Genomic DNA, 25,700 nt, shown 5'->3' with positions numbered 1-25,700 from the left:
GACAGACTGCTGTGGTTTTACCGTCCGTGCTGAAGCTTGTCGTTCAGGTGTAAAGCTGTCTGGATGAGGAGGAGATGAGGAGTAGAAGACCACACGGGCAGAGAAACTTCTAGTGGTGGTAGGACATGTACCAAAATGCTTTCTGCCTCAGGCCCAGCTGCCCCTACATTTACCCAGTGGACCGTTGTGGAGCTATAACGTACCTGCCCGGGCTTACTGGTACACATATTGGTTATTATGTGGACCTTTGGCTGTGCTGAAGCTCGTCGTTCAGGTGTAAAGCTGACTGGATGAGGAGATGAGGAGTAGAAGACCACACGGGCAGAGAAACTTCCAGTGGTGGTAGGACATGCACCAAAATGCTTTCTGCCTCAGGCCCAGCTGCCCCTACATTTACCCAGTGGACCGTTACGGAGATATAACGTCCCTACCGGGCTTACTGGTACACATATTGGTTATTATGTGGACCTTTGGCTGTACTGAAGCTCGTCGTTCAGGTGTAAAGCTGACTGGATGAGAAGGAGATGAGGAGTAGAAGACCACACGGGCAGAGAAACTTTCAGTGGTGGTAGGACATGCACCAAAATGCTTTCTGCCTCAGGCCCAGCTGCCCCTACATTTACCCAGTGGACCGTTACGAAGATATAACGTACCTGCCCGGGCTTACTGGTACACATATTGGTTATTATGTGGACCTTTGGCTGTGCTGAAGCTCGCCGTTCAGGTGTAAAGCTGACTGGATGAGGAGGAGATGAGGAGTAGAAGACCACACGGGCAGAGAAACTTCCAGTGGTGGTAGGACATGCACCAAAATGCTTTCTGCCTCAGGCCCAGCTGCCCCTACATTTACCCAGTGGACTGTTACGGAGATATAACGTACCTGCCCGGGCTTACTGGTACACATATTGGTTATTATGTGGACCTTTGGCTGTGCTGAAGCTCGATGTTCAGGTGTAAAGCTGACTGGATGAGGAGGAGATGAGGAGTAGAAGACCACACGGGCAGAGAAACTTCCAGTGGTGGTAGGACATGCACCAAAATGCTTTCTGCCTCAGGTCCAGCTGCCCCTACATTTACCCAGTGGACAGTTACGGAGCTATAACGTACCTGCCCGGGCTTACTGGTACACATATTGGTTATTATGTGGACCTTTGGCTGTGCTGAAGCTCGCCGTTCAGGTGTAAAGCTGACTGGATGAGGAGGAGATGAGGAGTAGAAGACCACACGGGCAGAGAAACTTCCAGTGGTGGTAGGACATGCACCAAAATGCTTTCTGCCTCAGGCCCAGCTGCCCCTACATTTACCCAGTGGACTGTTACGGAGATATAACGTACCTGCCCGGGCTTACTGGTACACATATTGGTTATTATGTGGACCTTTGGCTGTGCTGAAGCTCGCCGTTCAGGTGTAAAGCTGACTGGATGAGGAGGAGATGAGGAGTAGAAGACCACACGGGCAGAGAAACTTCCAGTGGTGGTAGGACATGCACCAAAATGCTTTCTGCCTCAGGCCCAGCTGCCCCTACATTTACCCAGTGGACTGTTACGGAGATATAACGTACCTGCCCGGGCTTACTGGTACACATATTGGTTATTATGTGGACCTTTGGCTGTGCTGAAGCTCGATGTTCAGGTGTAAAGCTGACTGGATGAGGAGGAGATGAGGAGTAGAAGACCACACGGGCAGAGAAACTTCCAGTGGTGGTAGGACATGCACCAAAATGCTTTCTGCCTCAGGTCCAGCTGACCCTACATTTACCCAGTGGACAGTTACGGAGATATAACGTACCTGCCCGGGCTTACTGGTACACGTATTGGTTATTATGTGGACCTTTACACTGATGGGGTTGCGCAGCGCACACCCGATTTTGTTCACAACATGAAGATGGGGCAGGGATTGCCCGTCTGGAAAATAATGGTGGCTGAAAACCACGAGCTGAAGGACAGCCATCACCATAAGTTTTTTTTTAAAGGTTCTTCTCCATCAGCCGTATAGCAGCATTTCAAAGGCCAGAAATTTGGAAATGCTGCCATTCAGTACCAGGGCTCGTGGGGGGAGTAGGGGGGGTTCTTCCTATATTTCTCCAGTGTTTGTTGGATGGACAGCTTATCGCTTCCAGGGGACAGTGTGGAGATGCTCGGTGACACTGCTGGTCGTGGTGCGGTCACATCTTCTTGCGGGGAGTCAGGCAATCCTGTTGCTCAGGAGCAGGAGGAAGAGGCCAAGACTCCTTTGGCAGCCCTTTGTTTTTCGAGTAGTAGAATAAAAACATTCTGGCATTGGAAATGCAGAGAAGCTGTAATAACTTTACAAGCCACATAAAGATTGGTGCAGGTAGGACAAACTCTCGGAATATTGGACCGTTACATTAATGACATTTCTACAGGCAAGTGTAAAAAAAATACTGCAAAGTAATGATACTTTCAAGAATAGAAGTGTTGACATTTTTTAATGAAGTATCAAAATGCAAAGCGAAAAAAAACAAACGAAAAATCTGAATCAAATCTATTTTCGGAGACCGTCCTTTACCTTCATGAGTTCTTGTAGGAGCAAAGTTTTGGAAGGAACTTGGCAGGGAGGTTGTTCCAAACATCTTGGAGAACTAAAGTAACTAGCCAAAGATAGAGGCTTGTGCAAATCCTTCTGTCTCTTCATGTAATTGCACACACTTGATGATGTGAGATCAGGGCTCTGTGTGAGATCCTCACTTCAAGGACTTCTCATTCTTCTTTACACTGAAGATACTTCCTAATGATATTAGCAGTATGTCAGGGCCAGCGTTAGGGTGGGGTAAACTGGGCAATTGCCCAGTTCCACCGCCACACGAACAGGGGCTCCCAGTGTCTATAGCAGGAGCTACACTGATAATGGTATTATTAGTGTTGCTTCCAAAGGGAGACTGCTTGTGGCCCTGTTAGGCTATGTGCCCACGCTGCGGATTTACCGCGGATTTACCGCGGATTTTCCGAAAATCTGCAGCAGCGGCACTTCCAAGCCATTTCAATGGCATTTTGGAAATGCTGTGTCCATGCTGCGGATTTTTCCGCGGCGGATTTGCCGCGGATTTTGATGCGGAAAAATCTGCAGCATGTCAATTATTTGTTGCGGATTTTGGTGCGGATTTTGGGTATAGAATGTCGAAGAAAAAAAAAAAAATCCGCATCAAAATCCGCGGCAAATCCGCGGGTGCGGATTTGCCGCGAAAGTCGCGGATTTTCATGCAGAAAAATCCGCAGGTACATTCTACCGTGGACACATAGCCTTACCATGCTGTTACCATAGATCTTATACTCTGCGGGACTTTAGGACCTTTGGTTACATCACGACCATGTGACAGGCTATGTGACCATAATGTCACCGTAGATCCGGGTCTTGAAGTGCAGGTGCACTGGTGGTGTGTGTTTGTGTGTCTATCTTTCTAGAAAGTATGAGCTCCTGGTAGGTTTATATGTGTGTATGTATGTGCTCTTTGCATACATGTGTGTGTGTGTATGTATGTGCTGTGTGTGTGTGTGTGTGTGTGTGTGTAAAACAGTGTTTGTGTTACATAATGTGTGTATGTAACATCCATTTATAAATCCTGGATACATAGTTCATAGGTATAAACATGTTGGCAATTACCCAAAGAACAAGCAAAATGCTGCTCATTCATCAGGTAATGTGAAGATCTAGCCTATGAATCGTTTGTCCAGTATAATATAATTAATAAGAATCTATCTTCATATATAATCCTTATACTGTTTTGCCACGTATACTTAACTAAAAGGGTGTGTAATCGAAATTAGTCATGTTAGGACTAAAGCCCGCTTTACACGCTGCAATGTATCTTACAATGTGTCGGCGGGGTCACGTCGTAAGTGACGGACATCCGGCATCGTAAGGTACATTGCAGTGTGTAACAGCTACGTGCGATTGCGATTGAACGGTAAAACGTTCACCGCACGCACGTCATTCATTCCTCATGAATTGAACGTCAGATTGTTCATCATACCCGGGGTAGCACACATCGCAGTGTGTGACACCCCGGGAACGATGAACAGATCTTACCTGCGTCCTGCGGCTCCCGGCCGGTAATGCGGAAGGAAGGAGGTGGGCGGGATGTTTACGTCCCACTCAGCTCCACCCCTCCGCTTCTATTGGCCGGCTGCCGTGTGACGTCACTGTGACGCTGAACGTCCCTCCCACTCCAGGAAGTGGACGTTCTCCGCTCACATCGAGGTCGTATGGACGGGCAAGTACGTGTGACGGGGGGTTACTCGTATGTGCGGCACAGTCAACAAATTGAACGTGCTGCACATACGATGGGGGCGGTTACGATCGCATACGATATCGTATGCTGGATCGTAAGGTGTAAAGCAGGCTTTAGTAGAGCAAATACACAGGAAACCTGTTAAAGCAAGACTTTAGTTAGACTTGTGTCCTCATCCAGACGCACCTGAAGGGATGTTACTGACATATAGGAAAGACTGTTTAAACAAGAGAATGAACCATGCCTAAGCTGGTTGGTTAATAGATAACTTGGATGTACTGAGTAATTTGTATAAATATGCATGTCTTGAATACAGGGGTTTGAAGAACTTCATTGTGCTTCTCCCAATTAGAGATATGTCTCTGTGTGGTCATTTTCTGGTTTATACACATCTGTGTAGATCTAATTTGGAATCCTCCTCCGAGACCCTGAGAGAAACCCCCTGGAGGTCTCCCCCAACAGTAAGCGTATTGTTTATGGCGGAACACAAATCCTTGTTCTTGGCAGCACATTGCCCGATGCAAACTGTAGATGTGCTGCTGATAACATGATACTGTGGGGGCCAGATTGCCAAGCCTTCTTGGTCAACCTGTGTAAAGAGGCACAACCCCTGAACAACAGCAATATTGTCTATAGTATTTGTTTAACGGTCTGAACTCACCCCATGTAAATGCAATCTAACTGGTTGAGTGTGATGGTGTAATATAGGGCCCCACGTTGTTTAAAACCGCCCTGCTGTATGTTTGGGGTCGTGGTTCAGCTGCAGAATTAATTTGGAGTAAATCAGATGCAACCTTAATGATATTACATGATGGATAAGTGTCTGCATGTATTTCTCAGCATTAAGGACACCAATAAATGGGCAACATTTAGGACCATAGGCACAGTAATCAGCCAAAGAAACTTAGTGCAGCAGATGAAAGACACATCACGCTTACTTCCCTTTGAATTTGGAAGATGTCCAGCAGTGCCATCAGCTCAGAACTGGCAGTAATAAATAGACCCAGCTAAACCCATCTACTGTTCAGAGACGTCAGATTAGAAGTGGTCTTCGTAGAAGAATTTATGCTAAAATCCATACCCTCAATATGGAAACAAGGCCAAGCGACTCAACTATGCACGAATATATAGGAACCGCTGCCAAAAAAGTTCACTTTAGGGGGGAAAAAGTAGCAAGTTCGCTATTGATATTGTGGGCCCTATAACCAACACAGGGCAAAGTTATCTCATATACTCACCTCTTATAAAATGTGCCCTGTAGACATTAACAACAGAAGACATCAAAAGTTTACAAACTTTGAGCCAGGGCGCTGACATTTTTCTGAAGAGAGGGATTAGCAAGAGGGAGCAATGTTTACCATTTTGCATCAAATTTACAATAATTTAATTTCTGGGGTGCAGACGGCCTGAAGATATGCTAAAACTATTAAGAGGCCTTTACCTTACTTTAGAGAACGCGACCTTCTTCTTACTTACATTTATTGAATTCAGCCAGATGCAATTCTGCCTGACAAATAGCCACAAGAAAATTGTAAGATCTCAAAATGTTCAAAATTCCAACTCAAACATTCTTGAAAAAATTAAAAACTTTCATTGGCTATGTCGGCTGACAAGTGAAAAAAGGCATGGTTCTTGAAAGAAGGCAAGAAAAAATGAAAACACAAAAGTAAGTAAAAACCAACAAACTCCACAAAGGATTGAGAGACTGAAAATATCCAAAATATTAATTGAAAAGAACCCTACAAAGAGCTATTACACCAAATCAGAAAACTTTATTATTCATGATTACAAAACAATAAAGAGACCAATTATGACGTAGTAAAAATAACACAAACATAAAACAGATCGTAAATCATCCTTCTAGAACAAAGTGAAAATTGCAATCACTGTATTAGCTCTGAGGTGAGATTTGTCTCCGAAAAGGCTTAAACACTATTACCTGATATTATCAGGCTAGTAAGCCTCATGGTTATTTGGCACTACCCAGCCTAAAAATAACAGCCCGCACCTGCGCCCCATGAAAGGCACTAAGGGGTGCAAGTGTACAATATGTAGGGGTAGACTTTGCTTATGTAAACTTTTAGAGGACAGTGTGTGCTGAGCATCACGTCCCTGGGTCCTTTATAGACCCGATGAGGCAATGCAATCTGCCATTCACAGCCCTGCCAGCATTAGGCAGGACTTTGATGGCTGCGGAAGTGTCCATAGCTGTAAACCTTGTTGATAGGCTGCGCTGCAGCCTTTCAACACACTTTATTAAGCATACGAACAGTATTCATACTCCGAACTTGACCATGGACTTCCAAGAGAAGTCCGTGTTCGAGTACTGGACACTAGGTGTCCAGTATAAACCCCAAACTTTACAATTCAGGTTCGCTCATCTGTTTTATCATAACTTGTGATTTCTTGATAAAATAATTTCCACATTCTGAGCACGAAAAAGGCTTTTATCTTGTATGATATATTTGATGTGCAACTTAATTTCCCTTCTGTTTAAAAGATTTACCATACTGTGAACATCAAAATGGTTTCTTTCCTGTGTGACTTCTCTGATGTCTTAAAAGAATTTGTTTCAAACTAAAACATTTTCCACATACTGAACATGAATACGGCTTCTCCCCTGTGTGACTTCTTTGATGTGAAACTAAATTTCCCTTCCTATGAAAAGATCTTCCACATTCTGAACAAGAAAATGGCTTCTCCCCTGTATGAATTCTCTGATGTGTAAGCAAATTTGACTTATGGGTAAAACATTTCCCACATTCTGAACATGAAAATGGCTTCTCTCCTGTGTGAATTCTCTGATGTATAAGGAATTTTGATTTATTCTTACAACATAACCCACATTCTGAACATGTATATGGCTTCTCCCCTGTGTGAATTCTTTGATGTTCAACAAGATTTAGTTTCCACTTAAAAGACTTCCCACATTCTGAACATGAAAACGGCTTATCTCCTGTGTGACTTTTCTGATGCGTAACCAAACTGGATTTCTGGGTAAAAAATTTCCCACATTTAGAACATAAAAATGGCTTCTCCCCTGTGTGAATTATCTGATGTTTAGCAAGATTTGATTTATACGCAAAACATTTCCCACATTCTGAACATGAAAATGGCTTCTCCCCTGTGTGAATTCTTTCATGTTCAACAAGACTTAATTTCCACTTAAAACATTTCCCACATTCTGAGCATGAATATGGCATCTCCTCTGTGTGAGTCTTCTGATGCCTAACCAAAGCTGATTTTTGTCCAAAATCTTTCCCACATTCTGAACATGAAAATGGCTTCTCCCCTGTGTGAATTCTTTCATGTGCCACTAAAATTGCCTTTTCTTTAAAAGATTTACCACACTGTGAACATGCAAATGGTTTCTCACCTGTGTGAAGTTTGTGATGTGCAATTAGAACTGATTTTTGTCTAAAACATTTTCCACATACTGAACATGAAAAAGGTTTCTCCCCTGTGTGAATTACTTGATGCCGAACCATATTTGATTTCCGCTTAAAACATTTACCACACTCCGAACATGAATATGGCTTAATTTCTGTTTGAACTCTTTGATTTTGCTTCACAATCTGCGATGGTGATAGGACCAATAGAAAAGGATTAAATGATAGATCTCTGCTGTGAACAGATGAGTTTTCATACGGGTTAATGGAGGACTCTTCATATGTATCATGTATGAATCCACGATGACTTGCTTTAAAATTTGAAGATGTTTGATATCCTTCTTGGCTCCAAGCATATTCATCTACTAAGAATAAACTCAAATTATTCTTTGTATTATATTGATATTGTAAAACAATTTCTACATCAAAGTTTTCACAAGTATTGAAAGTCGTTGTAGTCAGCTGTCCATCTATGCATGGATGATGGCAGCTGTGACAAGTCACAATTTAAGAGTTTTTGACTTAGCACAGAGTATTGAAGGGTAAAATGGTTATGTAGAAAGAAGCTATGGCTTTAAAGGGAATCTGTCAGCAGTTTTTTGCTATGTAATCTGACATCAGTATGAAGTATGGACAAAAAGCCTGGCACTAAGGATCAGTATGCTGATTGAACCAGAAGTCAAGTGAACAAAACCTGGTAAGCTTAACATAACAAGGACCAGATTAAGGTTTCAAAGAGGGACGTCAGGCCCAACAACTGCACTTGGTCCAAAATAAGCCACTTTATCAAGTGATGGACCACATACTTATGATCAAATGAAGCCCCTTAATGTCAAAATATGAATCTCGTAGAAATGCTTGACAGATCAGTCTTCTGGCAATAAGAAGGAGAAAGAAAAGCAAAAGCCATTGCACATATCACTTAATAACGAAAAGGGACAGGTTCGATAGAAACATTTTAAAAACAACACAACCCGTGAATGGAAAGGGTCACAAACAGCGTATAACACCCATGTTATAGAAGGCCAAAAACAAGAGACAGCGATTTTCCGAGGAGGGGGAGAAAGCAGGTCATCTATTGGCTTTAATTGCAAAGGCTCAGGTTGGAACCTCGTTTGTAGGCACCATAAAAGACAAAACAGACAAAATAGTCAATAGTTCGCCAGAAATATTGTCAGTCTTTTCAGAATGTTATCAAGATGTATACAGTACTAAAGTGCTTTGCACTAAAGGCCAAACTAAGGCATACGTAGACAATTAATCACAATCTTTGCTGCTGACCGGACTTATTTAAACGGTCCTATAATACTAGATAAAATACAACTAGCTGTGGAGTCTATGGCCAATAACAAGTCCCCAGGTTTAGATGGGTTCCCTATGGAAATTTATATTAAATTTGGGAATGTTCTGTTACCACACCTGCTTGCCACTCTCCAGAGGGCTTTTAGCGAGGAGTCCTTGACGTTTTGCCCTGGTCCATGGAAGAAGCAGTTATAGTCGTAATTCCAAAACCGGGCAAGGACCTTTGCTCACAGACTCATATCGGCCTATATCGCTCCTGACTACTGATATAAAGATCATTGCAAAGGTCCTTGCTTCCAGGCTCAGCAAGGTAATAACTAAGGTGGTACATATGGATCAGTCAGGATTCATGCCAGCTAGGTCCACTGCAACAAATATCAGACAGCTATTTCTTAACACTAGAACTACTGGACTCGTGACACCTATATAGAAATACATAGTGCAAAGTAGTCAAAATGACTACCTCAGTAGTTCTAGTGTTAATCTTCAGTTACCAGTAGATAACCCAGGTGACAGGATCATATGTTCGTTGGACATAGCCAAAGCATTTGACTCAATAGAATGGGGGTATATTTCCAGAATCCGTCCTTTCCTCAATTCGCAATCTACAAAAATGCTAGTGCATGCCTTAATAATCTCCCGCCTCAATTACTGTAACATCCTCCTCTGTGCCCTCCCTGCTAACACGCTCGCCCCTCTCCAGTCCATCCTTAATTCTGCTGCCCGACTGATCTACCTCTCTCCTCAATACCACCTCGCTTCTCCTCTCTGCAAGTCCTTCCACTGGCTCCCAATCTTCCACCGTATCCAATTCAAACTACTAACACTGACCTACAAAGCTGTGCATAATCTTTCTCCTCCCTATATCTCTGAACTAATCTCCCACTACACTCCAACACGCCACCTCCAGTCCTCCCAAGATCTCCTTCTGTCCTCCTCTCTCATTTGCTCCTCATGCAACCGACTCCAAGACTTCTCCCGAGCATCTCCAGTCTTCTCGAACTCACTGTCTCAACACATCAGACTATCTGCTACCCTTGCAAGCTTCAAACGGAACCTGAAAACTCATCTGTTCAGAAAAATGCCTATAATCTACAATGACCTCACTGCTTCACCACCGTGCAGAGCTGCCGTCCGACCACCGTGCGGAGCTGTCGCCCGACCACCGTGCGGAGCTGTCGCCCGACCACCGTGCGGAGCTGTCGCCCGACCACCGTGCGGAGCTGCCGCCCGACTTACACCCCACCTACTGTCTCCTCCCCAAAATCCTATAGAATGTAAGCCCGCAAGGGCAGGGCCCTCTTCCCTCAGTACAGTCTGTCTACTGTAACTTGTATATGTATTCTGTATGTAACCCCCTTCTCATGTACAGCACCATGGAATCAATGGTGCTCTATAAATAAATAATAATAATAATAAAATAATAATAATATTTGTGGGAGGTCATGAATAAATTTGGTTTGGGCACAGATTTCATCTCATGGGTTAAAATGTTATATGGAAACCCGATAACCGCCCCATTCACCCTCATTCTGGCTATCAGCATCTTTTGAATTGCATTGAGGTACCCGTCATGGGTTTCTCCTATCCCTTTTACTCTTCGCACTGGCCACTGATCCCCTTGCTATAAGTCTTAGAACTTATGCAGATATTCGGGGGTTTCAGAGGGTACCGATAGGAGAAAATTGCCCTTTATGTGGAAGATGCCCTATTATATTTAGCAGAGGCCTCATCTTCCCTGAAGATGGATGTTATTGGTGACTTTGGCTGTTATTCGGGATTAGTGATTAACTGGAACAAGTTGACACTACTTTCGATAGATGGGGATAGAGACAATGAGCACGTTTACACTAGGTCTGGGTTAAAGGTGGTTTGGGAGTTCAACTATCTTGGCATTAATATAACGGGGAAGGTGGGCGACTGAGAAATTAAATCTTATCCCGGTTTTGGAAAATTTCCAAAATAAGCTGAGTATGTGGATTAAGCTGCCGCTGTCAGTGGTGGGATCCACTAATTTACTTAAAATAAATGATTTGGATGCCACAATTACTGTATATATTACATAACTCCTCAGTGTGGATCTCACAAAGATATTTTCACAAAATTAATGGTCTATTCAGGGACCTGATCTGGTGGAAAAAGTCACCATAAATTAAGCTGGAACAACTACATAGGGGTGAGGGGAAGGGAGGTCTGGCATCTCCAAATCCCTGGGCGTACTTTATGGCTGCCCAACTGCAGCATATCAGAGGCTGGAATGATCCGGGTGGGGATGGGATACAATGATTACTCTTGCAGCAATTTCTTAACTCAGGGGACTTATATGGGGCGTTAGAGGCACAAAGATTTGCACTTCAGGGGGAGAGTATCGGCATCGCAGCATCGGCTTGCGATGTCGTAGTGTGCAAAGTACCCCTAAGGCTAAAGAGAAGTAGGAGGGACCTATAGGCCGCATTGAAGACTGTCAATCAATGGATTTTAGAGAGGGTGCCGGACCTGTCCCTTAGTGAATCTCACCGACTATCCCAAATATACTTACTACACCAAAAAAAACTCTGCTCTTGCTGCTCAAACTGTGGTGGAAAATACGACTCATTCAGAATCTGCATGGTATTTCCCAGTTTACCTCAGTTTGGGCTACCTCATGGATCTCGAATCTGTATAAATTGCAAGGATTTAATGTGTGGGAAAGGAAAGGGATATGGGGATTCACTCATATATTGGGGAGAATGGTGAGTTGAAGGAATTTGTAGAAGTGCAGGGGAAGTTTGATCTATCTCAACAGAAGTTTTATAAATACTTTACAGTTACGACTGCATGGCGAGGAGAGGAAATACAGCTAGAGCAGGGGGTTCCTCAAAATTGGATTATAAATAAAATTGCTGAGGTTAGAACCTTGGGAGGCCTAATCTCAGTACTATATTGTGTAGTCTTGGGTTTAATACTTTCAAAATACCCGTCTAAGGGGTACTTTGCACACTACGATATTGCAGCTGCAATGTCGGTGGGGTCAAAATCGAAAGTGATGCACATCCGGCCTCGCTGTCGATATCGTAGTGTGTAAAGCATTTTTGATACGATTAACGAGCGCAAAAGCGTCGTAATCGTATCATCGGTGTAGTGTCCGACATTTTCATAATTTCGCTGCAGCGACGGTACGATGTTCTTCCTCGTTCCTGCGGTAACACACATCGCTGTGTGAGAAGCCGCAGGATCGAGGAACATCAGCTTACCTGCGTCACCGCGGCTCACGCCGGCTATGCGGAAGGACGGAGGTGGGCGGGATGTTTATGTCCTGCTCATCTCCGCCCCTCCGCTTCTATTGGCCGCCTGCCGTGTGACGTCGCTGTGACGCCACACAACCCGCCCCCTTAGGAAGGAGGCAGGTCGCCAGCCAGAGCGACGTTGCAGGGCAGGTAAGTGCATGTGAAGCTGCCGTAGCGATAATGTTCACTTCGGCAGCTATCACAAGATATCGCTGCTGCGATGGGGGGCGGGGACTATCGCGCTCGGCATCACAGCATCGACTTGAGATGTCGTAGTGTGCAAAGTACCCCTAAGGCTAAAGAGAAGTAGGAGGGACCTATAGGCCCCATTGAAGACTGTCAATCAATGGAGTTTAGAGAGGGTGCCGGACCTGTTCCTTAGTGAATCTCACCGACTATCCCAAATATACTTACTACACCAAAAATACAGAACTCCAAAATTCCTATGCGATATTGGGCTTAGATGTAACCCTCTGTGTAACAGGTGTAAAACACAGTGTGCGGATCTTATCCATATGATGTGGTTATGCCCCAAACTTAACCCTTTTTGGAAAGAAATAATTTAAATTACTAATAGAGTCTATTCAGTGGGAGTGGTCCAGTCCCCTCTGGTGTGCGTGTTGGGGCATGTTGAAGACCTGGTGATGGACAAGTATGACCAAACAGCGGTGACTAGAATGTTATACATGGCTAGAAAGCTGATAGCACAGCATTGGTTAGATGACCAGACTCACTATAATAATAATAATAATTTTTATTTCTAAACCGCCAACATATTCCGCAGCACTTTATAATTCAGAGGGGACATGTACAGACAATATGAGACAATACAAAATAACAAAATTAAGATACCAAGAGGAGTGAGGGGTGCGCTCATAAGCTTACAGTCTATGAGGAAATAGGGGAGGCACAAAAGGTGAATGGGGGGAGAAAAGCTTGTTATATATGGTTCATCCATCGATTTAATAGGGAATTCAAAACCAGCTGCATGGACCGGTCGCCAGCCAGAATTTATACAGGTACAGGGTGTGAAAAAGTACGTGAAGAGGAAGGAACCAGAAGGACAAGGGGACAAGAATTGTTAGTAAATTTTATGAAGGGCAGAAAGGGACTAGATTAAATCAGGGAGGTGAGGTGATAGCCTAGTCTAAAGAAATGCGTTTTTAGGGTCCGCTTAAAGATCGGATTGTTCTTGGTAGTGTGTTCCAGAGCATAGGCGCAGATCGTGAGAAATCTTGAAGATGGAAAGTGGGAGGTTTGAACTGTTGAGGATGTCAGTCTTAGGTCATTAGCACAACGGAGTAAGAGATTGTCACGGCACTTCTGTGAGGGTATGGGTGCTCAGGTAGGGTCCAAGTCCATATGAAGGAAAGTAAGCACCAGGCACTCCAATTGATGTGAAAAAAGAAAAATTTTATTGCAACTTCAAACAGTTCAACGTTTCGGTCGCTGATTGGACCTTCTTCAAGAACCTGTCTTATGATGGTTGAAAAGCGAACAAAGGAAGTTCAAGTATGGATAAGAAACCAGGTGGGAAGTGGACCTGTTATAAAAAGGTTTTGAATGGAAATTCACCTATAGCAAACTGTGTGTGAATCAGTAACCAGTAATGATGAGGATTGCTCCAGAAAGGGCAGAAAAGAGATGTGCGGTATACACCGCTTGTAATAAAGATAAGGTAATTAGCAGAACCGAGGACTCGGGTGGGGTGATAGACAGAGATGAGGGAGGAGATGTAGGGTGGTGCGGAACCATGGAGAGCTTTGTGAGTGAGAGTGAGAAGTTTATGTTGGATTCTGTAGCGGATAGGCAACCAGTGCAATGACTGGCACAGAGCAGAGGCATCAGTGAAGCGGTTGCGGAGGAAAATGATCCTGGCTGCGGCATTCAGAATGGATTGGAGAGGGGAGAGTTTAATAACAGGGAGACCAATTAGTAAAGATTTACAATAATCCAGGAGAGAATGAATGAGAGCGACAGTAAGAGTTTTTGCAGAGTCAACGGTAAGAAAAAGAACAAATTCTCTATACCAGAGTACATTAGCAAAAGTTAACTGGCTGATGAATATGGAAAAAGCAATATATCTGAAAAGAGACTGTATCTCAAAGTTTGACAAGATCTGGGCGCCCTGGATTGACGGCTCCGGCTTTGCTTCTAGAGAGCTACAAACATATAGTTTAGGTCTCTTCTGAGTATTGACACCAGGGCTTAGAGTGGATTTGGTATATGCAATGTCTATTTAAGAACCCTCTTACATCCGTATATTGTGAGGTGACGTCTATATTAAATAATTTTGCATTCACTTTTTCTCCTGAGGGCATTTTTTTCTTTGGGTGGGTGGGGTGGGGGGGGGGGGGGGTTAGAGGGAACTACGTTCCCCAGAGTTGATATATAACCTGTTTTGTTTTCAAAAACTTTAATAAAAAATACTTGATTTATAAAAAAAAAAAAAAACTAGAAAAAAAACAAAACACAACCTTTTCCATTTCTTCAAAAGAGGAAATACCCCAGAGAGAGAATATCTAATTTACTACTAGTTAAAAAGTCAAAATATACCTTATAGATACTTGATGTTGTGTAATAAACAGAGCTGTCTTCCCTCAATCCAAAAGGTGTTCATTAAAGATGAGTGAGTACCGTAATAATTCGTAATCGTTATACTCGTAACGAGTACTTTCTAATACTTCCGTATTCGTTCTGAATAGCGAGTATAATGCAAGTTAATGGGAAATGCAAGTAATTCTCTATTGGACCCAACAAAGAGGTCTGAGGGCCTGAGAAAAAGGCTGAAATAGATGGGAAAGTGATGAAACTGAATGGGGAGAGCCTGGAGGATACGCCTGCATGCATTTCTTACTCACATATGGTTTCTGGGAATGAGGATGTCATAGCATTATGCCACTTATTCTCTCACGGTCTTGCTCTCTCCAAGCGCTTCATACTCACCGATCGCGGCGCGGCTGTCACACTGGTCCCGCTGCCTCTCTTCTTCCCTACCCGCTCATTAGCCTCTTCACATATTATTATTATTATTATTATTTATTATTATAGCGCCATTTATTCCATGGCGCTTTACAAGTGAAAGAGGGTATACGTACAACAATCATTAACAGTACAAGACAGACTGGTATAGGAGGAGAGAGGACCCTGCCCGCGAGGGCTCACAGTCTACAGGGAATGGGTGATGGTACAATAGGTGAGGACAGAGCTGGTTGCGCAGTGGTCTACTGGGCTGAGGGCTATTGTAGGTTGTAGGCTTGTTGGAAGAGGTGGGTCTTGAGGTTCCTCTTGAAGCTTTCCACAGTAGTGGAGAGTCTGATGTGCTGAGGTAGAGCGTTCCAGAGTATGGGGGATGCACGGGAGAAATCTTGTACACGATTGTGGGAAGAGGAGATAAGAGAGGAGCAGAGAAGGAGATCTTGTGAGGATCTAAGGTTGCGTGCAGGTAGGTACTGGGAGACTAGGTCACAGATGTAGGGAGGAGACAGGTTGTGCATGGCTATGTATGTCATGGTTAATGTTTTGAACTGGAGTCGTTGGGCGATGGGAAGTCAGTGAAGGGATTGGCAGAGTGGCGAGGCTGGGGAGTAGCGAGGGGAGAGGTGGATTAAGCGGGCCGCAGAGTTTAGGATAGATTGGAGGGGTGCAAGAGTGTTGGAAGGGAGGCCAGAGAGCAGGAGGTTGCAGTAGTCGAGGCGGGAGATGATGAGGGCATGCACTAATGTTTTTGCAGATTCTTGGTTAAATACATATTCACTGCACCCGCTCATTAGTCTCATACATATTCACTGCTTCTGGACACCGGTGGTCATGATTGGTTGCTGTCAGACCTGCCCCCACGCTGAGTGACAGCTGTCTGACTGCAACCAATCACAGCTGGCTGTGATCACCGCTCGCCGCAGCATGTACTGACCTCAGTCCACGGCAGCTCCTCCTGGCAGAGCTGTGTGCTCTGCCAGGAGGAGCTGCCGAGACACACCAGGCAGCTGACAGCAGATTGTTAAAGTTCTGGTGGGGAGTGGGACACAGCCCCTGAACTTTAATACTGACAATGCCGTCTGGGGAGTGCAGGGCAGCCCGCACCTCCATGCCGGCACTGTCACTATTAAAGTACTGGCAGCGTGCGCAACACGACCCCGAATTTTAAGAGTGCTTCAGGTCACCAGAGGTCATACCGTGGGAACCCATATATGACCGCCGATGAACTGAGTGACATCACTACTGCTAGCCGGGTCCATCTTGTCAGTGCTTCCAGGAGCCTGGAGAGATTGGGCATGTTTTCAGTCTCTCCAGGCTCGGATATAGCAGAGCCAGGACCGTCGTGGGACCTCATGTGGATTACGTCGGACTTGAGTGTTATTGGGGTTAATAAAGTGGTGAAAGAGCGTGGTTTTGTATTTTATTCCAAATAAAGGATTTTTCTCAGTGTATGTATATTTTTTTTTACTTATAGGATTAGTGATGGGGGGAGTCTCATAGAAGACCCCTTTCCATCACTAATTCTGGGCTTGATGACAGCTGTGTGCTGTTGTTAACCCCTCATTACCCGATCAGGGCAATCGGGATGAGCCAGGTAAAGTCCCAGGACTGTCGCATCTATGGGATGCGGCAATTTCATGCGGCTGCTGGCTGATATTTTTAGGCTGGGGGGGCTCCCAATAACGTGGGTCTCCACAGCCTGCGAATACCAGCACTTAGCTGTGAGGCTTTATCTTGGCTAGTTATCAAAATTGGGGGGACCCCATGTTGGTTTTTTTTTTATTCATTATACTGTACGATATAGACCCGCCCACCGGTGGCTGTGATTGATTGAAGTCATATGTGGCGCCCCTGAGGGTCCAGTCGCCACAGAGGTACTGCACCTCACTCAGTAGTGTGGGACCCCATTCCCTGGTAAGGAGGAGGTCACAGACTACTGCACGCACATACACTCCTGATTTAGCTATACTCCATCAGGCCGTGGTGAGAGAGAGTTGCTTCTTTGGGAGAGTACAGTCCCAGAACCAGTTGGGGGGAGGGGGGGGCAGTTTGGGGGTGGAAACTAAGAACAGTGAGGGCAGAACAAAGGAAATGTGGAGGAGACCAGTCATGAGGGCTGGGGCTGCAGGAGCTCACCCAAGAGACCGTAAAAGAGTAGAAGGAAAGGAAAAAGGAGTCTTAGAGCCACGGGAAGTGAGAAATTCACCCGTGGGCTTGCATCCACAGCCGTTGTACCATTGCGGAGGGACTAGGCCGCAAAGGGGACCGGCCCCTAGACTAGTGGAGAACAACCAGACTCAGCTAGCAAACCAGAGGCTACGGCAATTTCAAGTGCCGAAGCCACATCCCCATACATACATTGAAAAGGTGACCACAGAGGGCCAAGGGATAGGACAAACAAGCCACCCATAACAGGGTCCGCAGACACCGGCTCAGGGCTCTGTGTGTGCAGGAGGGCGAAGCCAGTGCAGGAAGACGACCGGGAAAGGGATACAGAAAGGGACATCAGTCTTAGGCCTCCGAACTACCCAGGATCGGCTGGATCCCATCACCACAGGACTCAGCACTCCAAGGGCAGCATTTAACCGTATGGACGTGATAATCTGGAACTTACAACTGTGAGTAAACACCTTGTGACTGCACTCTGCTGTGTCCTGGACTCATTGCCTGTGCCTTCAGTCCTGCACCCCAATGTTAATTCCTCCATCATACACAATCACCTGCCCTGGGGTTAAGCTCTACCCGTGGAGAGCTGAACCATCTCTTCTGCATCACCACCGACTCCAGGGAAACTAAATGGCAGCGGCGGCCCATATCTTGCCGCATACCACGAGTGGTGTCACTACTTACCCCTGTAACTATCCCCCACTCATTTAAAACGACACTGCCAGGGTCACGGAGTCGGGCCCTGCCGCCGTGACCTCCACAAGACAGAACCGGCCCGGTTCCGAGTGCCCCCAGGCACTTGTGGGGCATGTCACATACAGTTGTCACTCAGCGTGGGGGCAGGTCTGACTGCATCCAATCACAGCCACCGGTGTCCGGGGGAAGCAGTGAATATGTATGAGCCTAATGAGCGGGTGCAATGAATATGTGATGAAGCTAATGAGCGGGTAGGGCATGTTTAGTGGCTGCACATTAGGCGCCAGACATGCTGGGCGGGAAATACGAATACAGCGAGGCGAATACACCATTACTTGCAATATACCGAATAGCCCGAATACCGTACTATTCTGCGAATATTGAAGAGTAACGAATACACTCGCTCATCACTAGCGTTCATCTTAAACCAAGGATAACTCTCATAGAAGGTGTTTGACAGGGAAAATAATACTTTAATCCGGCATGACCACGTCTGTCATCCAACTCCAACTAGAAGGTTTGACTTGGACATTGATATTGTTTACCAACTTAATGCCAACAAGCCCACTTTAAAGGCCCCTTTACACACTGAAACTTTCTAGCGATCCCACCAGCGATCCCAACCTGGCCGGGATCGCTACAAAGTCTCTGGTGAGCTGTCAAACAGGCAAACCTGGCCAACGACGCAACAGCAATCCGGACCTGCAGAACGACCTAGCTAGTCATTGGGGACGTTGTAAAGCAGCTTTTTGAAAGGGAAGTCGCTAACGAAGTCGCTGTAAAGTCCCCTTTACACACTAAAACTTTGCTGCACAGCGGGAAACAAAGGACCAAAGAATGGTCCTGAACGATTTGTAGCGATCACAACTTCACAGCAGGGGCCAGGTCGCTGATGTGTTTCACACACTGCAATGTCGCTGGGGAGGTCGCTATAACGTCACAAAACCGGTGACGTTACAGCGATGTCGTTTGCGATGTTGCAGTGTGTAAAGCCACCTTAAGGGCGGCTTTGCACGTTGCGACATTGCACGTGCGATGTCGGTGGGGTCAAATCGAAAGTGACGCACATCCGGCGTCGCAGTCGATATCGCAACGTGTAAATCCTTTTTGATACGATGAACGAGCGCAAAAGCGTCGTTATCGTATCATCGCTGCAGACTCCGACATTTCCATAATGCCGGTGCAGCGACAGGTGCGATGTTGTTCCTCGTTCCTGCGGCAGCACACATCGCTGTGTGTGAAGCCGCAGGAGCGAGGAACATCACCTTACCTGCCTCCCGGCTGCAATGAGAAGGACGGAGGTGGGCGGGATGTTTACATCCTGCTCATCTCCGCCCCTCCACTTCAATTGGCCGCCTGCCGTGTGACGTCGCTGTGACGCCACACGACCCGCCCCCTTAGGAATGAGGCGGGTCGCCGGCCAGAGGGACGTCGCACGGCAGGTATGTGCGTGTGAAACTGCCGTAGCGATAATAATCGCTACGGCAGCTTTCACTAGATATTGCACGTGCGACGGGGGCGGGACTATCACTGCAGCATCGGTAACACATTGTTACCGATGTCGCAGCGTGCAAAGCCCGCCTAAGACTCCGAGGATTGAATGTTGATAAACCATCATTGTCTCAGTCAAATCTGTTAATCTGGATTCATTGTTACATTGATTGTTTACCAACTTGATGCCAAATAACCCACATTACAACTCTAAACTAGGATAATTGACTGGGACATTGACGATTTAACCACCTAATGCCAACCAGCCTATTTTACAACACCAGACTTAAGACCCTGTTACACGCTATGATATATCTAACGATATGTCGTCGGGGTCACCTCGTTAGTGACGCACATCCGGCATCGTTTGACATATCGTAGCGTGTGACAGCTACAAGCGACCGTGAACGAGCAAAAATACTCACCTTATCGTTGCTCATTGACACGTCGCTCATTTTCAAAAAAAAAAAAAAAAAGATCGTCCTTCTGCGTGCCGGTTGTTCATTGTTCCCGAGGCAGCACACATCGCTCCGTGTGACACCCCGGGAACGATGAACTGCAGCTTACCTGCGGCCGCCGGCAATGCGGAAGGAAGGAGGTGGGTGGGATGTTATATCCCGCTCATCTCCGCTTCTATTGTGCGGCCGCTGTGTGACGTCGCTGCGATGCCGAACGTCCCTCCCCCTTCAGGAAGAGGATGTTCGCCGCCCACAGCGAGGTCGTTCGGGAGGTAAGTGCGCGTGACGGGGGTTACCGACTTTGTGCGACACAAGCAACAAGTTGTCCGTAACACACAAACGATGGGGGCGGGTGCGATCACACATGCAAACGCACGATAAATCGACGTGTGTAACGGGCCCTTAAGAGGACTGATTGGACATACAATGGCTTTATCGACTTTACTAAAACTCCAAAAAGGAGGAATAGTTGGGAATAAAGCCACATGGCCAACGTGTCATCAGGCTAAAAGCTAACCCAAACCGACAAGTAAAAAGGCTAAACTAAGCAAAGCCAAAACATTAAAAACTAAACCAAGGCAAGTCACAAAACCAATGAAGAGACAAACTCAAGTCATGAGGCAAAAAAAATTTACGCCATGCCATGAGGCATAGGTACTAGATTCAAGATATCTAGACTGCTAGAAGTTAACTAGTATGTCAGGGCCAAAGTGGGCCAATATACTTAGTGGAATGCCTACTAGGGAATGCTTCAGAACATTTCTAAGTGTGTGCCATGATTCAAAATTGTACAAGCCAAAGACCACTGATGGCGGAAGTGTGAGATGTCTCTATATTTTGCTTTAGGCTTCCTATGCAGTGATAGGGCAGAGTGCTGTCCATATTCCAGCTGTATCTTTCATATATATATTACATTTCTAATTCCACATTTATTTATTTATATCCCGTATATATATATACACATGTATATATATATATATATATATACACATGTATATATATATATATATATATATATATACATATATATATATATATATATACATATACATATATATATATATATATATATATATATATATATATATATATATATATACACACACATATACATATACATATATATATATATATATATATATATATATATATATATTATATATACACCGACCGACCACAAAGCAACTAAGCCACATCCTCCATATTTCTCTGTCCAAAGGACAAGAAGACCACTGATGGTTGAAGTGGGATAAGAAGAATCTGTGACTTCTCTGTATTTAGTGGTTACTACTCACCTGGGTAGTCGTATGTAGGAATCTCCTCTTTAAACCGCTCATCACCCGTCACATATGTCTCTGTAGTATTAATAAGGGTCAGATCTTCACCCTGAAACAAATATTGTAAAAGTCACAGACAGATGGAGAAGTCCCATCTATGATCAGCTCTAATCCTGCCATCTCCACCGCTCTCATTACACAAGTATAACACATATAATACTGGAGGATAAAACAAGACTGAGCACAAGACCTTCACAGCCGTCTACACATCATAGGGAGATTTCATTGCCCCTTCTCTCCATCTACCTGATGATCCTGAGGAACATCGGGATCTTCTTGTTTACAGTCCTGTGGGAGAAGAGGACGGGGACATGTCTCTGGTGTTGTCCTCTTACTGGATAGACCTAGAGGAGACACATACAGGGACTGAATTCATTCCTTACATACAGATAATTATAGGCCGTGTGTATTTAGTCCTGTCTATTACCTGGTGATGTGAGGGGCTGGGGAACCTCCATCATGACGTCCTTGTACAGATCTTTGTGTCCTTCTAAATACTCCCACTCCTCCATGGAGAAATAGACGGTGACGTCCTGACACCTTATAGGAACCTGACACATACAATGATACCGTCACCCCCGATCCCTTCATAGCGTTACTGTATAATGTCCCAGAATTCCCACCAGTGTCACCTCTCCAGTCAGCAGCTCAATCATCTTGTAGGTGAGTTCCAGGATCTTCTGGTCATTGATGTCCTCATGTATCGGGGGGTGAGGTGGAGGCCCCGTGATTGGGCTCAGGGGTCTTCCCCATCCCTCAGACACAGGGGCCTGACAGCGCTCACTAGAGGTCTTCTTCACTACTGTGTAATCCTGGTTATGGAGAGACACAGTAATAAATCTCACTCCAGACATTTCCAGAGTCCTCACCTCTCCAGTTCTGTCCATCTGTTATTCCCATAGATAAGAAAGATGTAATGTGACGTCATCAGAATCTCTCACCTCTCCAGTAAGCCGGAAGAGGATCTCTAGGGTGAAGTGTAATATCCTCTCCGCCATCTTGTCCGTGTCTCCATCCATGCTTGATAAATCAGGAAACTTGTAGAAACCTAAATGAAAGAAAAAGTGAAGCTGAGTCTGTGCAATAGACAAACCAGAAAAACATTCCAATATTACTAGAGTTGTGATGATGCCAGTATAAAGCAACAATGTGGTAGAGGTCTTCATACATCTAGGAGGTCAGGCAGAGAATAATAATGTCCTGATGACATTTTCAGCTGTTATAATTAGAGATGAGCAAACCTATCTCAAGGCTCAGTTCACCGAACCCCAATGGATTCACTGGGGGACCAAATGTAAAGCAGGATAAACACCTTTGGGGCAGGTGGAGGTGAAAAGTTTCCAAAACAGCAAAAATACATTTTAGAGTGCAGCACCACTGTTTTGGCAAAGCTATTAGCTTCCCTACCCACAGGGCTTTAAAAGAGCAAGGAAGTATGGTCCATGCAACGCATAGGCATTTGAATTTTAAAAATGAAGACATGCTACGGTGTAGGCCTCTTGGTCACAGAAGACTGGCACTACAGACAAAAATATCTTTACATGTGAGGTGGAAAGAAAGGGTATCTTTTTCATGTAAACTAACGACATCATAAAACTTGGAGTGAAACATTTGCGCCCTAGTTTGGCAGTGTTGCTGCCCTTGCATATACAGATGAATGAAGACTACATTTGGAAAGGACACTGCTCAGAGATCAAGAGCTGATGCAGCACATACAGGTGTTTCTGCAAATATGATGAAGAATAGGAATTCTCACAAGAAACATTGAAGCGATATGGGAACAAGTCAACAAGTCAACCAATTTCTCAACCAAGAAGAAATATTGTAGGTTGCAGGATACAACATGGCTGGAAAGAGTGGTCCAACAACTCAATGTAAAGGAACTGTCTTGTATCAAGTACCAGTCAACCCTTCTCTTTATCTTATAAAATATGATCTATTTGATTGTGTGTATGGACTTGAGCTTCACAAAAATGAAAGAGTGTTTGCTTTCTACCAGATAGAGTTGCATTATCTCGAATCAGTGATGTTCATTTAGCAGGGGGGCGTCACAGGGGCTACTTGCAGGGAAGACCTCTGTGAAAACAACTTGCCTTTTGATGGCACTTCACGGTTGAAAATCAAGGGTATCTTTTTCATGTAGACTGTAATGACATCATCAGACTTGGATTGACTCCCTAGTTTGGCAGCATTGCTGCCCTTGCATACACATGTAACGGGGTGCCAGGGGTGCCTCGGGGGTTGTAGTCGTGGTCCCGGTTTCGCTCAGGCTAACCCCCGGCGCCGCCGTCACTGTTGGGACGGGAGGTGACTTGGTGGGGCAGAGTGTGGTGGTGCAGATGCCGCCATCAGTTGTACAAAGACTCTGTAGATGTGGATCAATTGAACCAGCAGGCTTGTTTATTGAGCACTTCTTCATCACAGAGGCAAAACACATCAGATGACTTCACACTTTTGCTAGGAGGAAAAAAACCTGTGCCTGACGTCTCCTCTAGTGGGGATGTGCCCGGCTACTCCACTTCACCTGGCTCCCACTCCGGCTAACACAGACTGGACCACACTAATACTGTTTCACACTTGAGGCTACTCCTTCTCTTCTTTTCTCTCGCTTTCCTGTTCACCCAGCTCCCACACTCTGCCCCTTCTGCTTCTTCTCTCCCGTCCCGGACTCGACTACCTCTGGTTCTAGCTTTTTCTTAACAACCCTTTTTCTCCCTCCCCTTTCTTCTGCCGGCTCCTCCTTTCCTCTACCCTGTTCCTATGGGGACAGCCGTCCCACCCGGCCACTAGGGGAACCCACTAAAAACAGTAAAACATTTTTATTAAATCACATCGGTATTAACAACTTTCAGGGTAAACCACCTCCTTGTAAGGGGTCTGCCCACCCCTTACACACATATGAATGAAGACTCTATTTGGGAATTTCCAACGTAACCTCCTCGGTTTTCTCCTCCTTATCTGCTGAGCTACTCAGCTGCGTGCCTCTGAGTTCACACCAAGTGGGATCTACAACTTCATTATCAGACTCCATGTTGTCCCACTCTTAAGGGTGCTTTACACGCTACGACATCGCTAGCTATAGCTAGCGATGTCGTGCGAGATAGCACCCGCCCCCGTCGTACGTGTGATATGTGGTGATCGCTGCCGTAGCGAACATTATCGCTACGGCAGCGTCACACGCACATACCTTGTCAGCGACGTCGCTGTGACCGCCGAACAATCCCTCCTTCAAGGGGGAGGTGCGTTCGGCATCATAGCGACGTCACTAAGCGGCCGGCCAATAGAAGCGAAGGGGCGGAGATGAGCGGGCCGAACATCACGACCACCTCCTTCCTTCCTATTGCCGGCGGGACGGAGGTAAGGAGATGTTCGTCGCTCCTGCGGTGTCACACATAGTGATGTGTGCTGCCGCAGGAACGAGGAACAACATCGCTACTTACCAGACAACGATTTTTTGTTATTAAACGACCTCTCCAAAACAAACGATTTTTGTCTTTTTTGCGATCGTTTTAGGTCGCTTCAGCCTGTCACACGCTGCGACGTCGCTAACGACGCCGGATGTGCGTCACAAACACCGTGACCCCGACGATATATCGTTAGCGATGTTGCAGCGTGTAAAGCACCTTTTACTCTTCCTGACATCACAGGACAGTACACATGTGCCTCAGGTATCTGAGTCTCATCATCATCATCACCACCACCAGTTGATGAGGGTTGGGATCCTGCTGGGACCCTACTTCGTCCGGACCAGGATCCAACTCACAAAGATTTTGGGCATCGGTGCAGATGCTTTCTTCCTCTTCAGTCTGTGAATCTTTGTAGCGGACTTGTGATGCCCATGGGATAGAATCTGTGAACAGCTCTTGAGACTCAACCATGTATGGTTCCCCACTGTCAGTTTGCCAGTTAGAAATTTGTGACATGGGCGGAAGCAAGTGTAATTGGGGTGGTACCTCTGAGGAATGAACTGTGTGTGATGTTGAGGTGGAGGATGAGGAAGAGAGGCCACTTGATGCAGCGCTTGCCATCCACTCCAGCACCTGCTGTTTATCAACCTCATTTCAAAGTTGAAGCGAAGTGCGGCTGCCAAAGGATTCCAGTGCAGTAGGCTGTCCAGTAATGGAAGTTGTTCTCATTTTTCTTGGGATAGGATGAGTCAATGTTTGCTCTGTAGACCTTTGACTAACAGAATTCCCCACATGTACACCTCCAACACTCCACCTATTCCCCCTTCTACGACAGCCTCGTCATGATTTATCACTCATGGTTGTTGTACCCTTTCAAAACAGATGTCTCGCACACCGACGCCCACACCTGTCAGACACCTGACACAAAAGATTAATAATTTCTTACCTGAGTTGGCAATA

General features: G+C 45.5%; 1 protein-coding gene across 1 annotated transcript; it reads right to left on the bottom strand.

The window, feature by feature from the left end:
• Positions 1–6,138: 6,138 nt before the first annotated feature.
• LOC142312473 (uncharacterized) lies at positions 6,139–21,657 on the bottom strand. The gene is made up of 3 exons (XM_075351417.1): positions 21,580–21,657; positions 21,292–21,382; positions 6,139–8,003 (listed from the first exon to the last, which is right to left on the bottom strand). The coding sequence occupies exon 3, from the start codon at positions 7,735–7,737 to the stop codon at positions 6,769–6,771; it is 969 nt and encodes a 322-aa protein (XP_075207532.1). The 5' UTR covers positions 7,738–8,003; positions 21,292–21,382; positions 21,580–21,657; the 3' UTR covers positions 6,139–6,768.
• Positions 21,658–25,700: the final 4,043 nt, after the last annotated feature.

This window comes from Anomaloglossus baeobatrachus, chromosome 5, assembly GCF_048569485.1.
Source record: "Anomaloglossus baeobatrachus isolate aAnoBae1 chromosome 5, aAnoBae1.hap1, whole genome shotgun sequence".
NCBI classification, from domain to species: domain Eukaryota; kingdom Metazoa; phylum Chordata; class Amphibia; order Anura; family Aromobatidae; genus Anomaloglossus; species Anomaloglossus baeobatrachus.
Note: the sequence above shows the minus strand (reverse complement) of the source record. Positions and strands in the feature narration are given on the sequence as shown.

Coding starts and splice junctions, on each gene's coding strand:
- LOC142312473 (XM_075351417.1), bottom strand. CDS start 7,737: ATGGTTCGGCATCAAGTAATTCACACAGGGGAGAAACCTTTTTCATGT.